This window comes from Sander lucioperca, chromosome 9, assembly GCF_008315115.2.
Source record: "Sander lucioperca isolate FBNREF2018 chromosome 9, SLUC_FBN_1.2, whole genome shotgun sequence".
In the NCBI taxonomy this organism is placed as follows: Eukaryota; Metazoa; Chordata; class Actinopteri; order Perciformes; family Percidae; genus Sander; species Sander lucioperca.
This window is the reverse complement of record NC_050181.1, coordinates 979,099-997,537: the sequence shown is the minus strand read 5'-3', so window position 1 is coordinate 997,537 and position 18,439 is coordinate 979,099. Positions and strand designations below refer to the sequence as shown.

General features: G+C 38.6%; 1 protein-coding gene across 7 annotated transcripts in view; it reads right to left on the bottom strand.

Moving 5' to 3' along the window:
• astn1 (astrotactin 1) overlaps positions 1 to 18,439 on the bottom strand; it is a 522,070-nt gene that overhangs the window by 372,605 nt on the left and 131,026 nt on the right. For all 7 annotated transcript variants that reach the window (XR_004898191.1, XM_036004756.1, XM_036004754.1 and 4 more), the window contains 2 exons: positions 12,290 to 12,457; positions 298 to 382 (listed from right to left, as the gene is read on the bottom strand). Coding sequence is in view for 6 of the 7 variants with exons in the window: in XM_036004756.1 (XP_035860649.1) it covers positions 298 to 382; positions 12,290 to 12,457 (253 nt within the window). In the remaining variant the exon portion in view is untranslated. The remainder of the gene's footprint in view (positions 1 to 297; positions 383 to 12,289; positions 12,458 to 18,439) is intronic.

Below are 18,439 nucleotides of genomic sequence, written 5' to 3'. Positions count from 1 at the left end.
ACATTGGCTATGAAGCGCTTAATACATGTATAATACTTCACATAGTACCTTTAAGCAGTTATTTTGCTAAGTACTACCTAAAGTAGATAACATACAACTAAATAGTTGTGTATAAATCTGTGTAGTTAAGATGCTCTTGCAGTTTTGTCTAATTCACAGTTCTTTTTGATTTATCTGTTTAACCAAATGAATGGCCTTGTTCGATGTGTAGGAGGATTCCCTTGTTGTAAATGATTTTTCCAGCCTTTCCTCTGCCTGATAATGAGCAATCATAATGAGGTGATTATCATAACTTACCCCTGATTGGGCCCCCACTCACTGCGGATGCAGAGGTGCTTGTGGACCGGGTCTTTCATGTAGCCGTCGAGGCAAAGGCATTCTCCTGCAAACAGAAAGGCAGTGATATTCAATCATGTGTTCATTATAGTCAAGCCTTTTTTAATGTATTGGAGAATTCCCTTTGCTCCTCTCCTTTAATTTTACTACATGGGAGCTATCCCAAAGATTTTCCTATTCAGGCAGTCAGAGAACTCTTAATCATCTATTATTTTTAATGATGGAGCCATAGTTTCTTTTTCAGCTATTTGAGCCACAAATGTCTCAGCAAAAGCTCACATAGTTTTCCAGCAGGGTGCTTTGAAAGGAGCTGCTCTAAAAATGTAAATGAATGGACGATGGCAACTAAAGAAATACTGTGCATCATGTCAATGGATGGTTTCCTGACAGGTTTGATAAGGACACTGCATGAATCACTGGCTCACTGCCACACTGTTATGACATGGAAACCTTACTGTATGACAACATACATTTGATGGTCATCATTCTGCATGAAACGTTGACACTGAAGCACACTTAGCCAGAAAAAAACTTTGAAAAAAGGAAGGACTTGTTTGCTAAGTTATGTCTTGACATACGATGGAAAAACTGTGTGTTACATTTCTTAGTGTCTGGTCACACAAGCATTTATGACAGCTAGCTCATTTGCTAGCACGGTAAGCAAATGAGCTAGCTCACTTTCCAAACGCCAGTTAGCAAGCCAGCTAATATGTAGGGCTATTGTGGCTGATTAGCACTGACATGTCCATGGCTAACTAAAATGATACTGGTTAGCTGGCCAGCTACAGTGGTTTAAAAATAAAAAAGCATGGGAGTAGCCAAGCCACTAAACCGACGTTGATTACCTTCAACGTCCCATAAGTTCGCAAAGAGCTTGGTAAAGCCCCTTCAACCTGGAATACACTGCAGCAGGACCTAAAATTGATGAGCTTGATCCGGCTAGGGAGTTTTAAACTCATTTTAAGGGCACAGGAAAAAACATATTTGAAATCTTGTTCTTGTTTTTAGTATGTGTGTGTGTTTAGTGTTAAGTCTACTTGGCACTTTCGTTCACATAGTGTATGTACTATTTGGTAAATATTGTTAATACTGTTGTAATCTTTTTGTCTGTCTGTAACAATGATGTTGTGTATTGTCCCTGTATAGAGACCCTGTATCTTAATGAGATTACCTGTATAAATAAAGGTTAAATTAAAATAAAAAAATAAAAAACTCCAGTTCCAACATGTTGTTCTTTAGTATTTCTGGAATGTATGAATCATTTTGTTTTACAAGCAGATATCCACATAATTAAATTGAAGCATAAACAAATTGCCTGACTAATAAGGATGTTCTCGTGAAGAAAGACAACAAACGTATGAACTTTATGGACCTTCCCCAAGCACTTGAGTTGCCCAAAAATCATTCCAAAGCAAACAAAGCAGAAGGAAAGGCAAATAGCACTACGAATTGAGGCAAAATGACCATTCATATAAAAAATGTAAGAGAGACTGGGCAGGTTTGGTAATCAGTTTGTCTTAGCTGTCACACACAGAGCTGCAGCTTGTTTTCTTATTACTTCTAGCCAAATGGCATATCCTGAAAAAACATGTTGTGTCTAAAAACAGCCTTCTTATTGTCTTGGAGTGAACACTGGCACTCTGACTTTGAAAAAAGTGGCAGTTCTTCATTCCTAACTGGTATGTGCAGTTGATATTGGGATTTCAGCTCCCCAATGCTACCATCATGGTTTTGTATTGCAATATATTGTTCTACCTGTAACAATTCATCAAACACAAATATTACATCTCAAACCACGTGGTCACTTTGTAATGTGTTGCCCATCTAACTTGCTTCATCTCTAGCCTACATTTCGTGAAGCACAGTGGACACACAAAGACAGCTTTGGCTTTCTTGGTTTCCTTGCTGGAGCTTAATTGCACAAAGTAAACTACTGCAAGATATCCTAAAAGTAAATACTGAAATAAACTATGAATCCTTACTCCAAATGTCTACATTTAATAGACTCCGTTTTTCACAGTTATCTGACTGGTGCATTGACTGAATGACATCCCTACCTAAATGGGAAGTGATTAGATCAGTGATTAGTGATTCTAATGAATAGACACTTGGCACTGTCATTATTTACTAAAGCAAAGCTTGTCTGGGACTGCGATTTCCCAAAATCCACTTAGCATTCTGGCCTAAGGCAACATTTTGGGGCTATTGCTAATAGGATCACATGCAACACTGCTCAACTGTAACTGCCTACAAATGGAGGCACTGTGGTCATCTAAAACTGAACCCCAGGTTCAGGACCCCTAGTGGAATTTGTTTGATATGCAGACAGGGTCAGTGGATATTTCTAAGATTGATCTACTTATATCTGTTTGATAAATCAAACATAAACTAATACTGAGCTTCAATGTCCAATAGCTGACCAATGGGACAAAAAAAGCGGAGTGGTGGAGGGATGTGGATTCGGTGCATGCTCTGCGTTGGCATCCTCCTGATGAGCGAAGCCTTTTTAGCAAATAACAGTGAAACATCAGCTTTTTGTTCTGCTGTCAGCTCCCAGGAGAAATGTCGGCCTTGACTTTGCTCAGTATGAGTGATAGGGCCTCACCTTTGATTTAGAGGGTTACTCATGGGTAACATGTACAACATGCTCTGCTCATGCTCAATAGGAGGCAAGTGAAGGGCAGAAGCCCGTGGCTTATACACCACTGTTAATGGAAAAGGTCAACTGTCAGTACCTGCCAGGCTAAAGTAAATCAGAGTCACTGATTTTCCTGCAGATGTTACTTGAATAAAAAAAGAAATGACTACGGCAGTTTGTGAGTTTTTGGGGCCGTTTGAATTTGATAGCAGTTCTATTCAGGATAATCTGCGTGTGCTCTTAATTGGAGGCCCTGTCAGTTCAAAGTCTAGGTCAAGTTAAACTCTTGTAGTGGCTGATATGTCAAGTTATATGTCATGTGGGCGATAGTCCCAATTATGGGTCAATGTAGAACAATGAAGTTGAAACTGAAAGATATATCACGGTTTGTGGACAGACTTTGTTTTCTCTTCTAAGTAAATTTGGCTAACACTGGGATCTGTTTAAAACCTGTGATTGTCTGACTTCATGTTTCTTGCCCTGTCAGACTCCTTTTGAGTAATGATGCTGCATGTCGAGATCTATGCAATAAACATGGTGAGCACAATGTATTTTATAATGTATTGGTTTATATAAACTCTCAACAAACAGTAAAGTAAATATTTAATTTACATTCCAAAACTGTAATTAATTCATATTTAAGTTTCTTCTTAGTAATGAGGTCGAGTTCAAAGTGCTCATTATTTAATCAAATGCTCTGCCCTTTCAACCTTTCAATTATGCATGTAAAATGCATAATGTTTTTCCTGAAACACCACCTGAATGGTGTGCCATAGGAACTGAAAACAGCATCCTTACAGCTCTGAACATACAGTAATTGCTACTTTGCTGCGTTGTTAAATGTGCAGTAAAAAGAGCTGAGATGTTTGACACTAGAATGGCAATTTTGACTGAATGTCTAAATTGTGCCCAGGAAAAAAAAAAAGTTTTGCTGGAGCAGCAATGAGATGACAGGAGCTGTAGTATTTCATTTAGATATGCTGCATAGCTGCTGAACAATGCTAAACGCCTCATCTTGCTTTAATTGCCATTTCCTCGCACTCTAAGGTCACAGCACTCAGCTCAAACTTGTGTTACAATTGCAAGGTGTTACATACCCTAATTGCTAAATATGCAGGCGCTGAGCCAGTTTCTAAGCTTCACGCTTTATTTTCATCACGTCCCACCCAGCTCTTTGTCACCTTTTAAAGCACATGGAACAGAAGTGTAGTTAGAGCGACCAGACTGAGCAAGATGCCCAGATTGCCCTTAAAAAGCCTGGAACCCTTGATCTGTTGTGTGGGCAGCAATGGCTGCACTGGAAGTATGTTTCTCTTTATGCACTGTTGTGTCACTTGTGCGCAAAATGATTCCGCTCATTAGGCAGATTTCTACACACCGATCCATTACGCAGTCAAATTAATCTAGCCAGTATGTTGTGATGTGGGGACATGCGTCTCCAGAGGCACAACGTGTCCCTTTGTGTGACATATAGTCCCACACACATTCTAGAAAGGGAAAGAAGGTGGTGAAACCAGTCCGTAAACATGGAAGAACCATGCTTTAAAACTCCCCCCGTCTCGTTTAATGTCTTGCAGGAGCAGCACAGATATTGTTGCAGCACATTTCGGTTTTCATCAGTATCTCCTCCAGCAGAAATGAGGATTGGATTTAGGCTATCTATAGCACCTTTGCAATTTCCCTGCAGCCCACACACACTTTCACTCACTCTCACTGTCACAATGACACACACACACACACACACACACACACACACACACACACACACTCACACAAGTATACATATGCAGAATGGTTTCATTACCAATGCATCATATGAAAAAAAATAAAATAAAAAAATGACTGAAACCTTGCAGCCAGTCCTGCTGGTCCAAACATCCTTTTAAGGAGTGGGCATAGTGTGGATTTGGGTGTGTGGGTGAGTCTCAGAAATAACTTCAAGAAAGGTAAGCATGAGACACACTAACCAGCTTTTTAATTCATTTAAAAGGTCTCAGAACTGTGTATTGCACAAGGGGAGAGTTAGGCTGAGGAATAATGGAGCAAAACAAGGAAGACACTCCCTCCACTTAAAATGTGAGATTTCTTCCTGCACTAAGACTTTGAGTGACACACTGGCAGATACAAGACACCAGGTAATGATTTGTTCTGGGCACCATTTTGTTGTGTCCGTTAGGCTTGTGTAAACAAATATGAATAGATCATTCTGATATGAACAGATTTAAGCAATTCATATTTAAGTCCTAAAATTAATTTAAAAACCATAGAGAAATGAATCCTTATAACTTCAGGCAGATTATTATTTTTAAACAAAAACAACATGATTGCCGATACTTATTTCAGGCTCATCTGATGAAAACAAAATGAAGGCAATTTTCATAAAATAACTCTTAATAATAATATAATAATAATAATTCTTTTTTCTTCTTCAAGCCAGGGCTATTTTTGTATGTGAGAAGCCTGTTTTTGCTGGCGAGGCAGAAGTCTACTGTCAACGCCTCTACAGGGACAGCGACCGTGTCATGTTTAGCGTCCTAATTTAAAAACGCTTTTTGATCAAAACTGTTAAATGTTGCGAGCTTAGTCATAGTATTAATATCTTCTGAATGATTACAAATGTGAATACAGGCATATACAAGCATATTTGTCAGATCCCATGTTGATAAAAGTTTAAAATACTTAAAGGTGCTGTAGGTAGGATTGCGAAGATCCAGGACTCAGCCAAAAAATGTTAACATCAACAACTTCTCAGTCCCTCCCCTCTTTCTACTAAAGCCCAAAACAGTCTCCTAAGCCCTTCCCCCCACAAGGGAGAATGAATGTGTGTGTATGAGCAGTGATTGACACGCAGTTAGACACCCCCCTGGCCCTGATTGGTGCATCTCAACAGGGAGCGGTGGATTTTTGAAAATCGCACTACAGGCTGTAGGTGGTGCTAGAGGAGCCAGATTTTTTTTTTTTTTTTACCTGCTTCATGTAGTTCTACTGGAACATAGGGTCAGTTTCAGCAAATGTGACAGAAAGTTAGATTTATAAGTCTTACCTACTGCACCTTTAAAGGAGAACTCCGGGCAATTTTTACGTTAATCTTGATCGCTATACTTTTTTGAGTACTGTCTATAGCAAAAACCACAAGCCGAATTGGTGCTAGCAACATGGAGCTTCTGTAGCTAATGCCCAGAGCTCCCGTTAGCTAAAACTGCAGTTATGGGGGCATAAGCTAAAGAGTGCCTTTGTGCCTCTTAACAGACTCAAAATGCTATTAAAATGTCTGTGCAACATGAACAGGGCCTTTACATGACAACAAGATGCGTTTAGCAACTTAGCCATTGTTGAAATTCACATACCCTGTTAGCTGCTAGCTGCCGTCTGGGATGAGTGAGTGTGTTCAGCCAGGCTTCGGTAATAATCATCACGCTGCAGTCCCGTGTGTATTTGTAACATAAATATCCATTTAGTGTGCAATCCATCTGGTGTTGGTGAGTAGGAGTCTTGTCCGTGTCGATCATTGTGGTTTCCTTAGCCGGACTAGCATGCCCGGCCGGCGTCCCTCCTCTGCTTCCTCCCCGCCCTCCTGGCTTCACGCGGCCGACAACAATCCAACGAGCGCCCGCTGGTCTGGTGGATGGCTTCCAGAAGACCGTTCAAGCCTTCGCCGCGAAAAATTGTATTTTATTTCCCTCTCAAAAATAGGTAATTGAGCACTGTAGTGGTTATGACCATATTAGTGACTATGCTACATGGAAACGGACCAAATTATGTTTGGGTCCTGTACAGTAAAATAGTGTTTTAGACGGCTAGCTGTAGTATCGCTAAGTCCCGTGGGAATTCAGTTGTAGCAGGAAAAAGGTAGCTCCATGTTGCTAGCACCAATTCGGCTCGTGGTTTTTGCTATAGACAGTACTCAAAAAAGTATAGCGATCAAGATTAACGTAAAAATTGCCCGGAGTTCTCCTTTAAGAAGAAAAGAAATGTAAGATTAATTTGCGATTATTCGCAAGTTAACTATGGACAATTATGCAGTTAATCGCTATTATAAATTTTAATCAATTGACAGCCCTAGTTAAAACAACAAGATGTTTTATATTTTTTGGTTTTACAGGCTCCCACTTTCTTCATAGTAAATTTGGAGTCAGAGAATATACAAATGTATTCTCTGGCAGAGGGAACAACGAAATCTTCTACAATTCTGTTTTATCAGCACACTGTTCTCGTCATTTGGACATTGAATGTGGCGTGTGGCTTGAATAAAACATTGTGTACAGTAGCTGCACATTATCCTTAATCTATGTGAGTATATTTATTTTCTGCAAGTATTTCATATACTATCCTACACATTGTTTTGGTTTTTGTGTATCATGTGTTGTGGGGTTTTGTGTAATATTTCAGAAACATAGAAACTAGACCAAATTGATTCTTCATATACTTACAGATCAGACTTGGGTTTTTTTACCCAGCATGCATCATGTATTATCTATCAGCCAGGGGTTGCCGGTCAAGCCATTACAGTTAAGCATAGACTGTATTACAGAAGAGGACATAGCCTCTGAGCCTGAAAATTTAAGCCAATGTGGAAGTGCCTTAAACTGCATTATTTCCAATGGCCAGCAGGGGGTGACTCCACTGGTTGCAAAATGATGTAAGATCGTATAGGGTTAGTCTATGAGAAAATGAGCCTGCTTCTCCCTATTAATCGTAGCTTGGCTATTTAAAAATGGTGATTTGTGCAGGATGTCGAGCTAGTGACGATTCTCTTCGACCAATCAGTGTTCTTCAGTGTTTTTTTACTCCAACTTTAAGTATCATCTCAGCTCGCTTGGAATCACGACCGAGGTGGTACCAAAACAGTACCAGGTGCAATCACAAACATTTGCTAATGGAAAAGCAAAAAAGAGCAAGTTGAGTTGAGTAGAGCAGCGCCCTACCATGCAGTGGAAATGCAGCATAAGATTGTCTTTCAGTTACAAGTACAAGGGTGGCTGTGGATCAAAGGTAGAGCGGGTCAACCCTCAACCACAAGATTGGTGGTTCGATCCCGGCCCCCCTCCGGCCACATGTCAACGTGTCCTTGAGCAAGACACTAAACCCCAAGTTGCTCCCCGGATGCTATGTGGCTGTCCACTGCTCCTAATGCTTAGGATGGGTTAAATGCACAGATTGAATTGCACTACAATGTACTGTACGAATAATAACAATACAGGTTTCTTCTTCTTTCTACATTGTGGCCCTGTTCTTACAGGCGAGTGGTGCTCAGATGTGGTCTCAGCACATTACCTCATATCAGCTCTGTCAGTGAGTGACAGCAAAATGACAAGCTGCAGGAAGAGCAGTGGAAAATTGACCACAATGCAGTCTGCTAACTCTAATTTACCAAAAAGTATTTAATCCGGTATTTAATCCAATTTAATATAAACCTTTGGCTGAAAGAACTAAGTGCATTTATATGAGATTGCATATGGCACGTGTCGCAATTAATTAATTAAACTAAACTAAATCGAGCAGGGGAGTGGCTCAAACTGATTAAAGATAACATTCTAGTCCTAGTCTAGTCAGTCCTAGTCAGCCGTCCCCTTACCAAAACTTATGTGACTGCACAGTCACATTACAGCAGTTTGTAAGAGCAATGAGCAGATAGAGCTGAGTGGCAACTGGCGCTAGATTGTGTGCAAAGGTAGTGAAATACAGAACAAACACTGGAGGGAGCACAGTTTAGGCGATTTTACAATATATTTTAGTTCTCACAGTCAAATACATACTTACAATTTATTTTGTTGTAATAATCCACCAGATGTTTTCTAATTAACCCTCTGAGGACGAAAGACGCACCGGCGCGTCCAAACGATGTTTGACAAAACTCAAAAAGCAATATTACAAAATTTCATTTCAGACATTTATTTCCTATTTTAATCATACATAACTTAAATACTTTGGTAATCTAATTTCAAGCACCGAAACGATTCAAACACACAGCAAAACACATAAGTTAAGGTTTGCTTTCAAAAGAGATTTGAGGAATTCACAAAGCGAACATCAACGTTTCAGCTTTAGCGCCAAATTATCTCTTTACACATTGCTCTAGAAAAAATGTGGGCATCACTATGCGGAAAGCTGAGTTTGTTCTGAACATTTTGATATAAAACACATGGGGATCAGTTATATGCAAATACCCTAAAAAGGTAAATTTAAGAAGATGTGTGAAAATTTCCTTAGACCTCAGAGGGTTAATAGAGGCTTTTATGAGTTGAGCTGTAATTAAACTATACTTTTGAAGCCTTATCTGTGGTTGTGCTGTTCTGACATAATTACCCAGTAACATCTATCAGATATGACATTTGATATTTATTCTATGATTGTTTTTTTATTATATTTGATACGTATTTAGTTTTAATTCTGTTCTTTTTGTTATTCCTGTCACTGAAACTGTTGCTGTGTTGTTTTTTTGTTGCTGTGAAATGTACTAGACTGTTAGTCCTAGAGTAAAAAAATGTGATGGCTTGGATTTAAAATTTCACTTAATCTATTCGGGCAAAAACAGTTACACCACAATCACACACTAGATGAAGGAGCTCTGACAAGTAGATCACATTTTGGCCAATACTCTTTAACCTTTGCAAAATGTAGAAATGTTTTACCGCTCCAGTAGGTTGAGACAAAAGCAGTGCACATATTGCTTTTCATTTGCATTATAGTTTATCTATATGCTATAATGAATTAATCTATTAAGTTTCAAATTTTGCTTAGAATATCCATCCAGTTTAAAATAGACATTGTATACAGACTGCCTGCTGTTACCTAGAGTACAAATGGCGTTGACAGTGGAAACATGCAAACTAATTGATAAGCTCCGCCTACAGTTCCCCTGGGGAAAGTCAGCTTGAGTGCTCCAGACAATTTATTTTCCATTTCAGGCCCTGCAGTGCAATGGACCATAGCCATGGTCACACCTGTACATAGGTGTAATTTACAGGAGAGATGGAGGGGTTACAACCCCCTCCCAATAATCAAAACGGGCCAGTGCACCCCACCAAACATTTTTTTTTTATATTATCATATTATATATATTCAATTATTATATTTTCCTTTACATGAATAAATACATTTGCACCATAACTTGATGCAGAAAAGGCACAAATTGTTGCAGAAACATTCACCAGAATGCAAGAAATGAAGTGTCTGATGCTCAAAAAGTGGAGATCTCAACCCCCCCACAATGTTGAACCCAAAGTTACGCCCTTGTACCTGTAAACATTTAAAGAGGCTCCTTCATACAGCCACTGACTCACTGCCACTGGGTTTTGGACACAGGAACAAGAGTCGCTGGTGAGTGACAAACACTGCAAGCTCTGGAGGCTTTTTGCAGGACTGGGACTCCACAGAAGACAAAACCTGGAATGCCCCCCTCTTTCTCTGACCGCAGCAAGTTTACAAGCCATTACCAATGAACGAATAAACAACAAAACTGTGCTGCATCATGCTATCATCGAGCCAGATTTGCACAAACAAAACGGAGCTTCCAATTGTTCTCTGAATTCAAAACTGTTTGGTCTTGATTGATAGAATATGTTGCAGATATAATCAGGGAGTTCTTTTTCCAATTAGAGCAAAAAAAGATTTTTTTGCCAATAACCGCAACATTCTTCCCCTGTGTCTGTTCACCACAACTTAATTGATTTCATCAGTAATGAATAACAAAAGGCTAGTCCTCCTTGGCTGAGCTGTAACTGTAGCGAATCGATACTGCTAACGCTACAGCTTAGCCGAGGAGGACATTAATGACGTTAATGTTTACATCACCGTCACAAGCCTCTCGTCCATGAGTACGCTTCCTTCTGCACGGTGATACAGAAAATAGTTCCTACATGAAACTACTCACAACCAGGTCTGTGGCTTATCTTAAGTAACCGGGTTATGATTTCTGGAAAGAGACATAGCTGTTGAGTTTTTCAAATGTATTGTTTTGACGCTTTAAGTACCACAAGCCGATTGTCATTTAGTTCCATTATATTGGAAAGAAGGCAGACATCTCCATGGCCGATATCTCCAACACTGTGCAACTCACACCACAACTATCTAGATTGATTAATATCACTACATGTAAGAGGAACAATAAGTATTTTTGATTTTGTGGTGAACCTTCCCTTTAAGTCTAAAGAATTGTTTGTAAGTTGGGCTGACGATGGTCCTATGATGTTTTTCTTCACAATTTCACAAACAAATGACCTTGTTCTTTAGCATCTTTTTTTTGGTCAGGGTTTGTTGGTTGTGGAATTGTTTTGGTATAAAATCTGATTTTTCACAGATGTGCCATGTCAAACCAAGTTTAAATAACATATTTACAATAAAGCCCATAATTATGTAAAGTCAGTTAAACTATTTTTCAATTCAATTTGATTTATAATATCAAATCTCTAAATAAAGAGTTATCTCAAGACACTTTACAGATAGAGTAGGTCTAGACCACACTATAATTTACAAAGACAAAACAATTCCAGTAATTACCCCAAGAGCAAGCATTTAGCGCGTGGCGAGGAAAAACTCCTTTTAGGGAGAAACCTCGGGTGGTGAGGAAAACTCCCTTTTAGGGAGAAACCTCAGACAGACCCAGGCTCTTGGTAGGAGGTGTCTGACGGTGCCGGTTGGGGTTGTGATGAACAGTGGCAATTATACTAACAATAAAGATAATGGAACTAAAGCTGTAATAATGAATATTTCTATGGATGTAAGTGGTGGGGTCAAGATGCAAATGCCTGTATGTTTACTGGTTAAGTTGTAAGCATACTGTAAGCCAAAGTTTTACCAACTGTAGCATATTCTTCATGGAAGTCGAGACGTAGCTAGTCAAGCCAAAGAGCCGAGAACTTTTTTATTTAAACTAGAGCTGGGCAATATATCGATATTATATCGATATCGTGATATGAGACTGGATATCGTCTCAGATTTTGGAAATCGTAATATCGTGATATGACACAAGTGTTATCTGTCCCTGGTTTTAATGGCTGGATTACAGTAAAGTGATGTAATTTGTTGAACTTAACAGACTGTTCTAGCTTTTATATTGTTTGCCTTTACCCACTTAGTTATTATATACACATTAATGATGATTATTTATCAAAAATCTCATTGTGTAAATATTATTTTGTAAGCACCAATTGTCAACCCTACAATATCGCCGCAATATCGATATTGAGGTATTTGGTCAACAATATTGTGATATTAGATTTTTTCCATATCACCCAGCTCTAATTTAAACTAATAATAAATATGATTTCCATGGAAACAGAACTGATACTTGTTAATGTTGTGTCCTCGGCTCACCTGTTTCCGGATCACACTGGTGCTCACAGGGGTCCAGCAGGCGTCGTCCACACAGCTCGTTGACCCAGGGCCCGCTGGCGTTCTGCTGGTAGTACAACAAGATCTGGGCTGGGTTCAGCCAGTCTGAGGCGTCCAACTGGCTCCCCTGCAGCAAAATATACCTTGATCCTGGGAAGGATGGATGAAAAGACACAGAGTAGAAGGAAAGAAGATTCAGATGGAAGAAAAAGAAACGGATAGACGGTTGAAGAGACAGAGGAATGGGAAAGGAAGCAAAGGGATATGGAGGGTGGATGAATACATGGCAGGTGGAGGGAGGGAGGGTGGAAAAGCAGGACAGAGTAAGAAGAAAGGGAAAAAAAGGACAGTAAGTACAAAGCAGTATGCATTAAAAACATGAAACCAAATAACTGCAACTCACATTTTTGGACTGAAAGTTGATTTCATTATTTCAAAAGATGTGTTTTTTTAATTTATTTATTTTTTCTTTATTAAAAATGTGAAAAGCAAGACACTATTTTTTGGACCTTGAAACTAAAAACACTTCAGATGATTTAAAGACAGCAAGCAGACAATTGCATCGCTCTAAACAGAACGGGGAAGAGAGGCATTTTTATGTTAGAAAACCTTCAAAATGAATAGTTTGATAAAGGCAGAACCTAAATATTTGATAAAATAAATACAAGCAGAGGATTTATTTGGCTTCAAAATCAACCTGGCCCAACATTGCATTAAAATGCCTCAAACAGCCTTCTCAACCACTACTGTGATATTTGAAAAAATAATTCATATTATTTAGGACAACAAACCTTAACAGATTCAAAAAATAAAAAATAAAAATAAGCAAACTGCCAGAAACATTTTAATGAAACAATACCTGTAAACACATGAGTAACACTTCTGTTGGATATTATCAGTAACCACATGCAGCCACTTTGGTGCCCTGCAGCAGAGCACATGCGACGGGATGAGGAAAGCAACAGTGAAGAAGTTTGAATTGTGTGTGCTTATTTCCCATGGTGTTTGGACAAATATTTGCAAAGATTAAAATGGTGATGGCTCCGACAATGTCATAAATAAATGAATCAAATGTTCGTGTAACTTGGAGGGCTTACTGTTCGCACCAAAGGGAGGTCTTTGTTTGGCTACGGGTTTACTGAAAAACCTTGTCTTCTTTGTCCTTCCCACTGGTGCAGAGAGAAATTGTGTTATGGACTTCTCTCCTAATCATGTATTTCTTGCTGAGCCAATGACTTTACATACAGTGTGCATTTGATTCAGTTATATTTAGGACGATAGCACATAGGTTGAATTGGCTACACGCCCTGGGCCCAGTTTTTCAAAAAATTTGATCTGGATAAAGATTTGGAAATCCCATGTTTTGCTATCCAAGCTCACCTGATCCATCTTACTTTTATGCCAGTTTTTTAAAGGAACATTGGATTGGATCACTGTGATCCAAATACCAAATTTCAGGATTACCAAATCCTGTTTACCAGAGCCTTAAATGGAACAGGTAGGCAGAATGCCGGTGGCCACAAATAGCCATTGTTTGTTTTAATTTTAAGAAACAGAAACACTAATAAACAGAAACATTTTACATTCCTTATTTTGTTATGTTTGTTATAAAGTTTACCATATCTCATTAGATGTGACATGCTTCATATATGAATGGGAGCAATGCCAGTAAAATTGTTCACACTCAAACACTTCTTTTGAAAATAGTTTAATGAGCTTAACATTACACATCGCAACTGTTATTTCGAAAAGCTGGTTATTTATTAATTATTTATTATCATTTCAATTTAATATTTAGTGTAGTGTTTAGTATATAGTCTGCACTACAGAGATGTATTAATTATATATTTAAATTTAATATTTTGTGTTGTGTGTAGTACAGAGTCTGACACCAGACACCCCCCCCCCCCATTGCTTCAAATATGAAGAAATGTATATATCATCAGTAAACATTGATTTTGTGATCATTCACTTAAAAAAAAACCTTTCTGATTTTATTTGGTTCGAAAAATCACAACTGAATCCACCCTTCTGATGGGATCAGGATAATCCTGTTTTTTTGGATCAAATAGATCCCAAACCGAGTTCAAAGTTTTGAAAAACCCAAAGGGCAGGTTTGATTTTGAAAAACCCATTTCCAAGATTTGATCCAATCCGGGATCCAAAATCCCACTGGATTACTTTTGAAAAACTGGGCCCTGGTGTCTGTAACTGGATAGAAACTTGGTTAAAGTTGAGGATGTGTAAGAAAATTCACTCAAACTCTGAAACTGTTCAGGCTACTCTGTACTTTTACTTAAAAGAAATCATGTCAACAATGTCACTATATAGCATTGTACAATTATTGACTGTGGAATCAACAAGTAACAATTGATTAACAATTTATTTCAGCACTGTTTTCTCCTGAACTCCCCAGGAATCTGCGCACAAATTACACTCATCTCGCCCTGATCTTCTCATTAGTGGCATAAACAAAGCAACGTGATGGGATTAGTGTTGCATTCTAGTGCCATGTCAACACATCCTTTGCATCTGCAACAACAGCTTGTAAGGGCCCTTTAAATGGAAGTTTTTATGATTTAATTAAAAAAAAAAAATGTAGTTGTGCATTGTTTACTTGACAACATTTGTTTCAGCTGCCATGAATGTGATTATAGGCGTAAAAAAAGTATGACCATATATGACTAACATCGTGACAATGTTGATAAGCTGCATCGTACTGTTGTTTCTTTTGATGATGATGATGATGATGATGATGATGATGATGAATCATTTTATTTCGGTTAACATACTGTACATGAAAGAAACAATTATTTTTTCCACAATTTGCCACCGTAGCTAACCGAAAAAGGAATAGGCTGAAGCCAATGCTTATTTTTGCCTATCCTATAATCCCCATAGAATCACCCAGAAATCCAACAAAACTAAATGAAACTAAATACTTGAGTACAACCCTAGTGATTTTACATTTTAATCTAATTACTTCATAACCCTTAAATATTTTAGATTTTAAAGCTTTTTTGAAACTCAACAAAGTTGTACACAACTCATCATTAAGTTCATTCCATAATTTAACTCCAAAAACTGAAACACATCTTCATTTTACAATAGTCCTCGCTTTACCAGTTACAAAGATAAAAAACAGTCTTAAATTATAATTACCTTCTCTTAATTTGAAAAAAAAATATGCAAATGTCAAATTCTAGGCATTTGACCAGTTGAGGTAATTTGTGGAGCAGGAGGTTTAATTCTGTTACTGTAATCAAGGACAATGAGAGAAGGACTGCATATGTTAGTCGGGTTTATCTGAAATTAGTACTTGTTTAAAAGTTGACGTTGAATTGTGACATTGAATACACTTGTAGTTCTCAAAGGTGTTGCATCTCGAAATACTTCACTGAAGGGAGCCATGGTGGACCAGGCTAACATGTTAAATATTTCCTAACGTCAGTTTGCAACTGCCTGGTAAAAGTAAGTCAGGGTTTCCCGCAGCACTTTGCAGTTTAGGCGGCCCGCCTTAACTGAGTCTTAAAGAAAAAATATATATAACTGCAGTGTTACTCTGTCCTGTTTGAGTGGCTGTAATGTAGAAGTCGCATCAACACAGTCTGTAGGAAACAAGGTAACGGCGAGTTGTCAAGATCTTTAACATTCTCATTAGTGGCATAAACAAAGCAACCAGTAAAGGCAAAGTGGAAGAGAGCGTGTCACGGAGGATAATGGGAGCAATGCCAGTAAAATTGTTTTCACTCAAACACTTCTTTTGAAAATAGTTTAATGAGTTTAAAATTGCACATTGCAACTGTTATTTCAAAAAGCTGGTTATTTATTAATTATTTATTATCATTTAAATTTAATATTTAGTGTAGTGTTTAGTATAGAGTCTGCACTACAGAGATGTATTAATTATATATTTAAATTTGATATTTAGTGTGGTGCTCCGAGGAGCAGTTAACCATAGTCCTCATAAATCTACCGGAGTTTAAAATTCCAACACAAAAAAAGCGGAAGGAAACGGACATCAGCGAAAATACATGTATCCAGTGAAATTTCCTGCGGCAGCGGAGTAATCCCGGAAGTGGAATGGAAGTCATGGATATAGACTATCCACTGTGTGATCTCTGTAAATTAGCAGCAGCACTCATTGACCAAAGCCCTGTCCGTTTGCAAATATGGGCTGCACCGGGAATTTGCTATCCTAAACATATTTAATGACTTCTTGGCAGGCTCTGTGTGCCCTAGTTAGTGCCATCCCCTTTGATGATCACTTTAAAACTAGAGCACACGCTGCAAATGACCGGACACATCTTTTTTTTCTTTGTTTTTTTAATTGTGGAGAGTCATAATATTGCTCGTAAAAACTTTCAAACCTAAGACGCCAATCAGCAATGTTTCTGTTTTTATGGTGCATTTTATGTCCTATTTGATGTCTTTTGGAAATTGTGATATATATGTAGAAATTTTGTTTTTAAATCATGAATGGATCAAAGTGTTAAACATAAATGCTTCGTGGATGTATGCAAAAAAGAGTGTAACTGACTTCTGGCAAAAAAAAAAATTTAAAACTCATGTAATAAAATATGAAACTGGAGCCAACTCCAGTAATATATTCATCATCCCCGCAAATGTGAATCTCACAGGAGGCCACGTATCCCTGAAAGGACCTCCAGAGATGAAATAGGTAGAGTGGGCACCAGGCTTAATAGCTGTTTTAAGCACCACTGTACAACACTTCAGTCAGGGTCTGAATAGGGCTGTCATGCAGATATTTAGCAATATCACATAAGATATTTATGAGTAGAAAATGCTGCAAAACTGAAACACTTAAACAATGGAAAAAACAAAGAAAAAACATTAAAGTAATAACTCAAACTTAAACCTTGTGTTAGCATTTAGGTCAAAGTACTACTGTGCCTAAGTACAGCCTGACCGAGCCGCATGGTTCAAGAGTCTATCATGGCTATAGACTCTTGGGATTGTTTGTCACTTTGCACTAGTCTTGCATTTCCACACCTATCTCCACAGCGCTGTGGAGTAAGGTCTGGCTACACCACACAGATACTACTTCTAGGGGATAGGTGAAAAAAAACACTCTTGGTTGTTTGCGTTTCTTTAAACCAATCACAATCGTCTTGGGTGGCGCTAAGTTCTGGAAGCATACGTTTCGTGACTAGAGTCCCTCTTAACACCCACCACTGCAACCTCTACGCATTAGTTGGCTGGCCCTCGTTACACACTCGTCGCTTAACTCACTGGTACCAACTCATTTACAAATCCTTGCTAGGCAAAGCCCCGCTGTACCTACGCTCACTGGTCACCATAGCCTCACCCACCCGCAACCTGCGCTCTAGCAATTACATCTCCTTGATCACCCCAAAAGCCCACACCTCCTTTGGCCGCCACTCCTTCCATTTCTCAGCTGCAAATGATTGGAATGCACTTCAAAAAACCCTGAAACTCAAAACTCTTATCTCACTAACTGCCTTCAAAGTACATCTGTCTGAGCTCCTGTCCGATCACTGTACGTGCTAACCGTTCTCCATCATTCAGGCTCTGTTCTCGCACCCCCCTATTGCATTACTGCAATCCATTACCTCAGTCACGCCCCATTGCGTATTTGCACAGATCCACAGCTTCACCTGCATTGCTATCATATTCTAGTTACGTCCTTTTGCACTATTCATCCGCCCTGGTATGCTCAACTGTCATTCCTCCAACCTTTGTTGTCACACAATATTTCTACACCACAATCTGCACTAACTGTATATCGACTTTTTAATACATCTCAGCATTTATATGTATTCTGTCTATTCATGTATACTGTGATATTACTGATCTACATCATCATCTATGCCACACTTTGCACCAACTGTATATTGACTCTTTACTACATCTCAGCATTTTATAGACTTGTCTATTCATGCATATCGTGTTATTTCTGATCTACATCACTACCTAGTCCACTACTTGCACTAACTGTATATTGACTTTTCACTACATTCAACATCTACATAGACTGTCTATTCCGGTTAACTGTGTAATTATTGACCAATATCACTAACCAGACCACAATTTGCACTAGCTGTATATCGACTCTTCACTACATTTCAGCATTTACATAGACTGCCTATT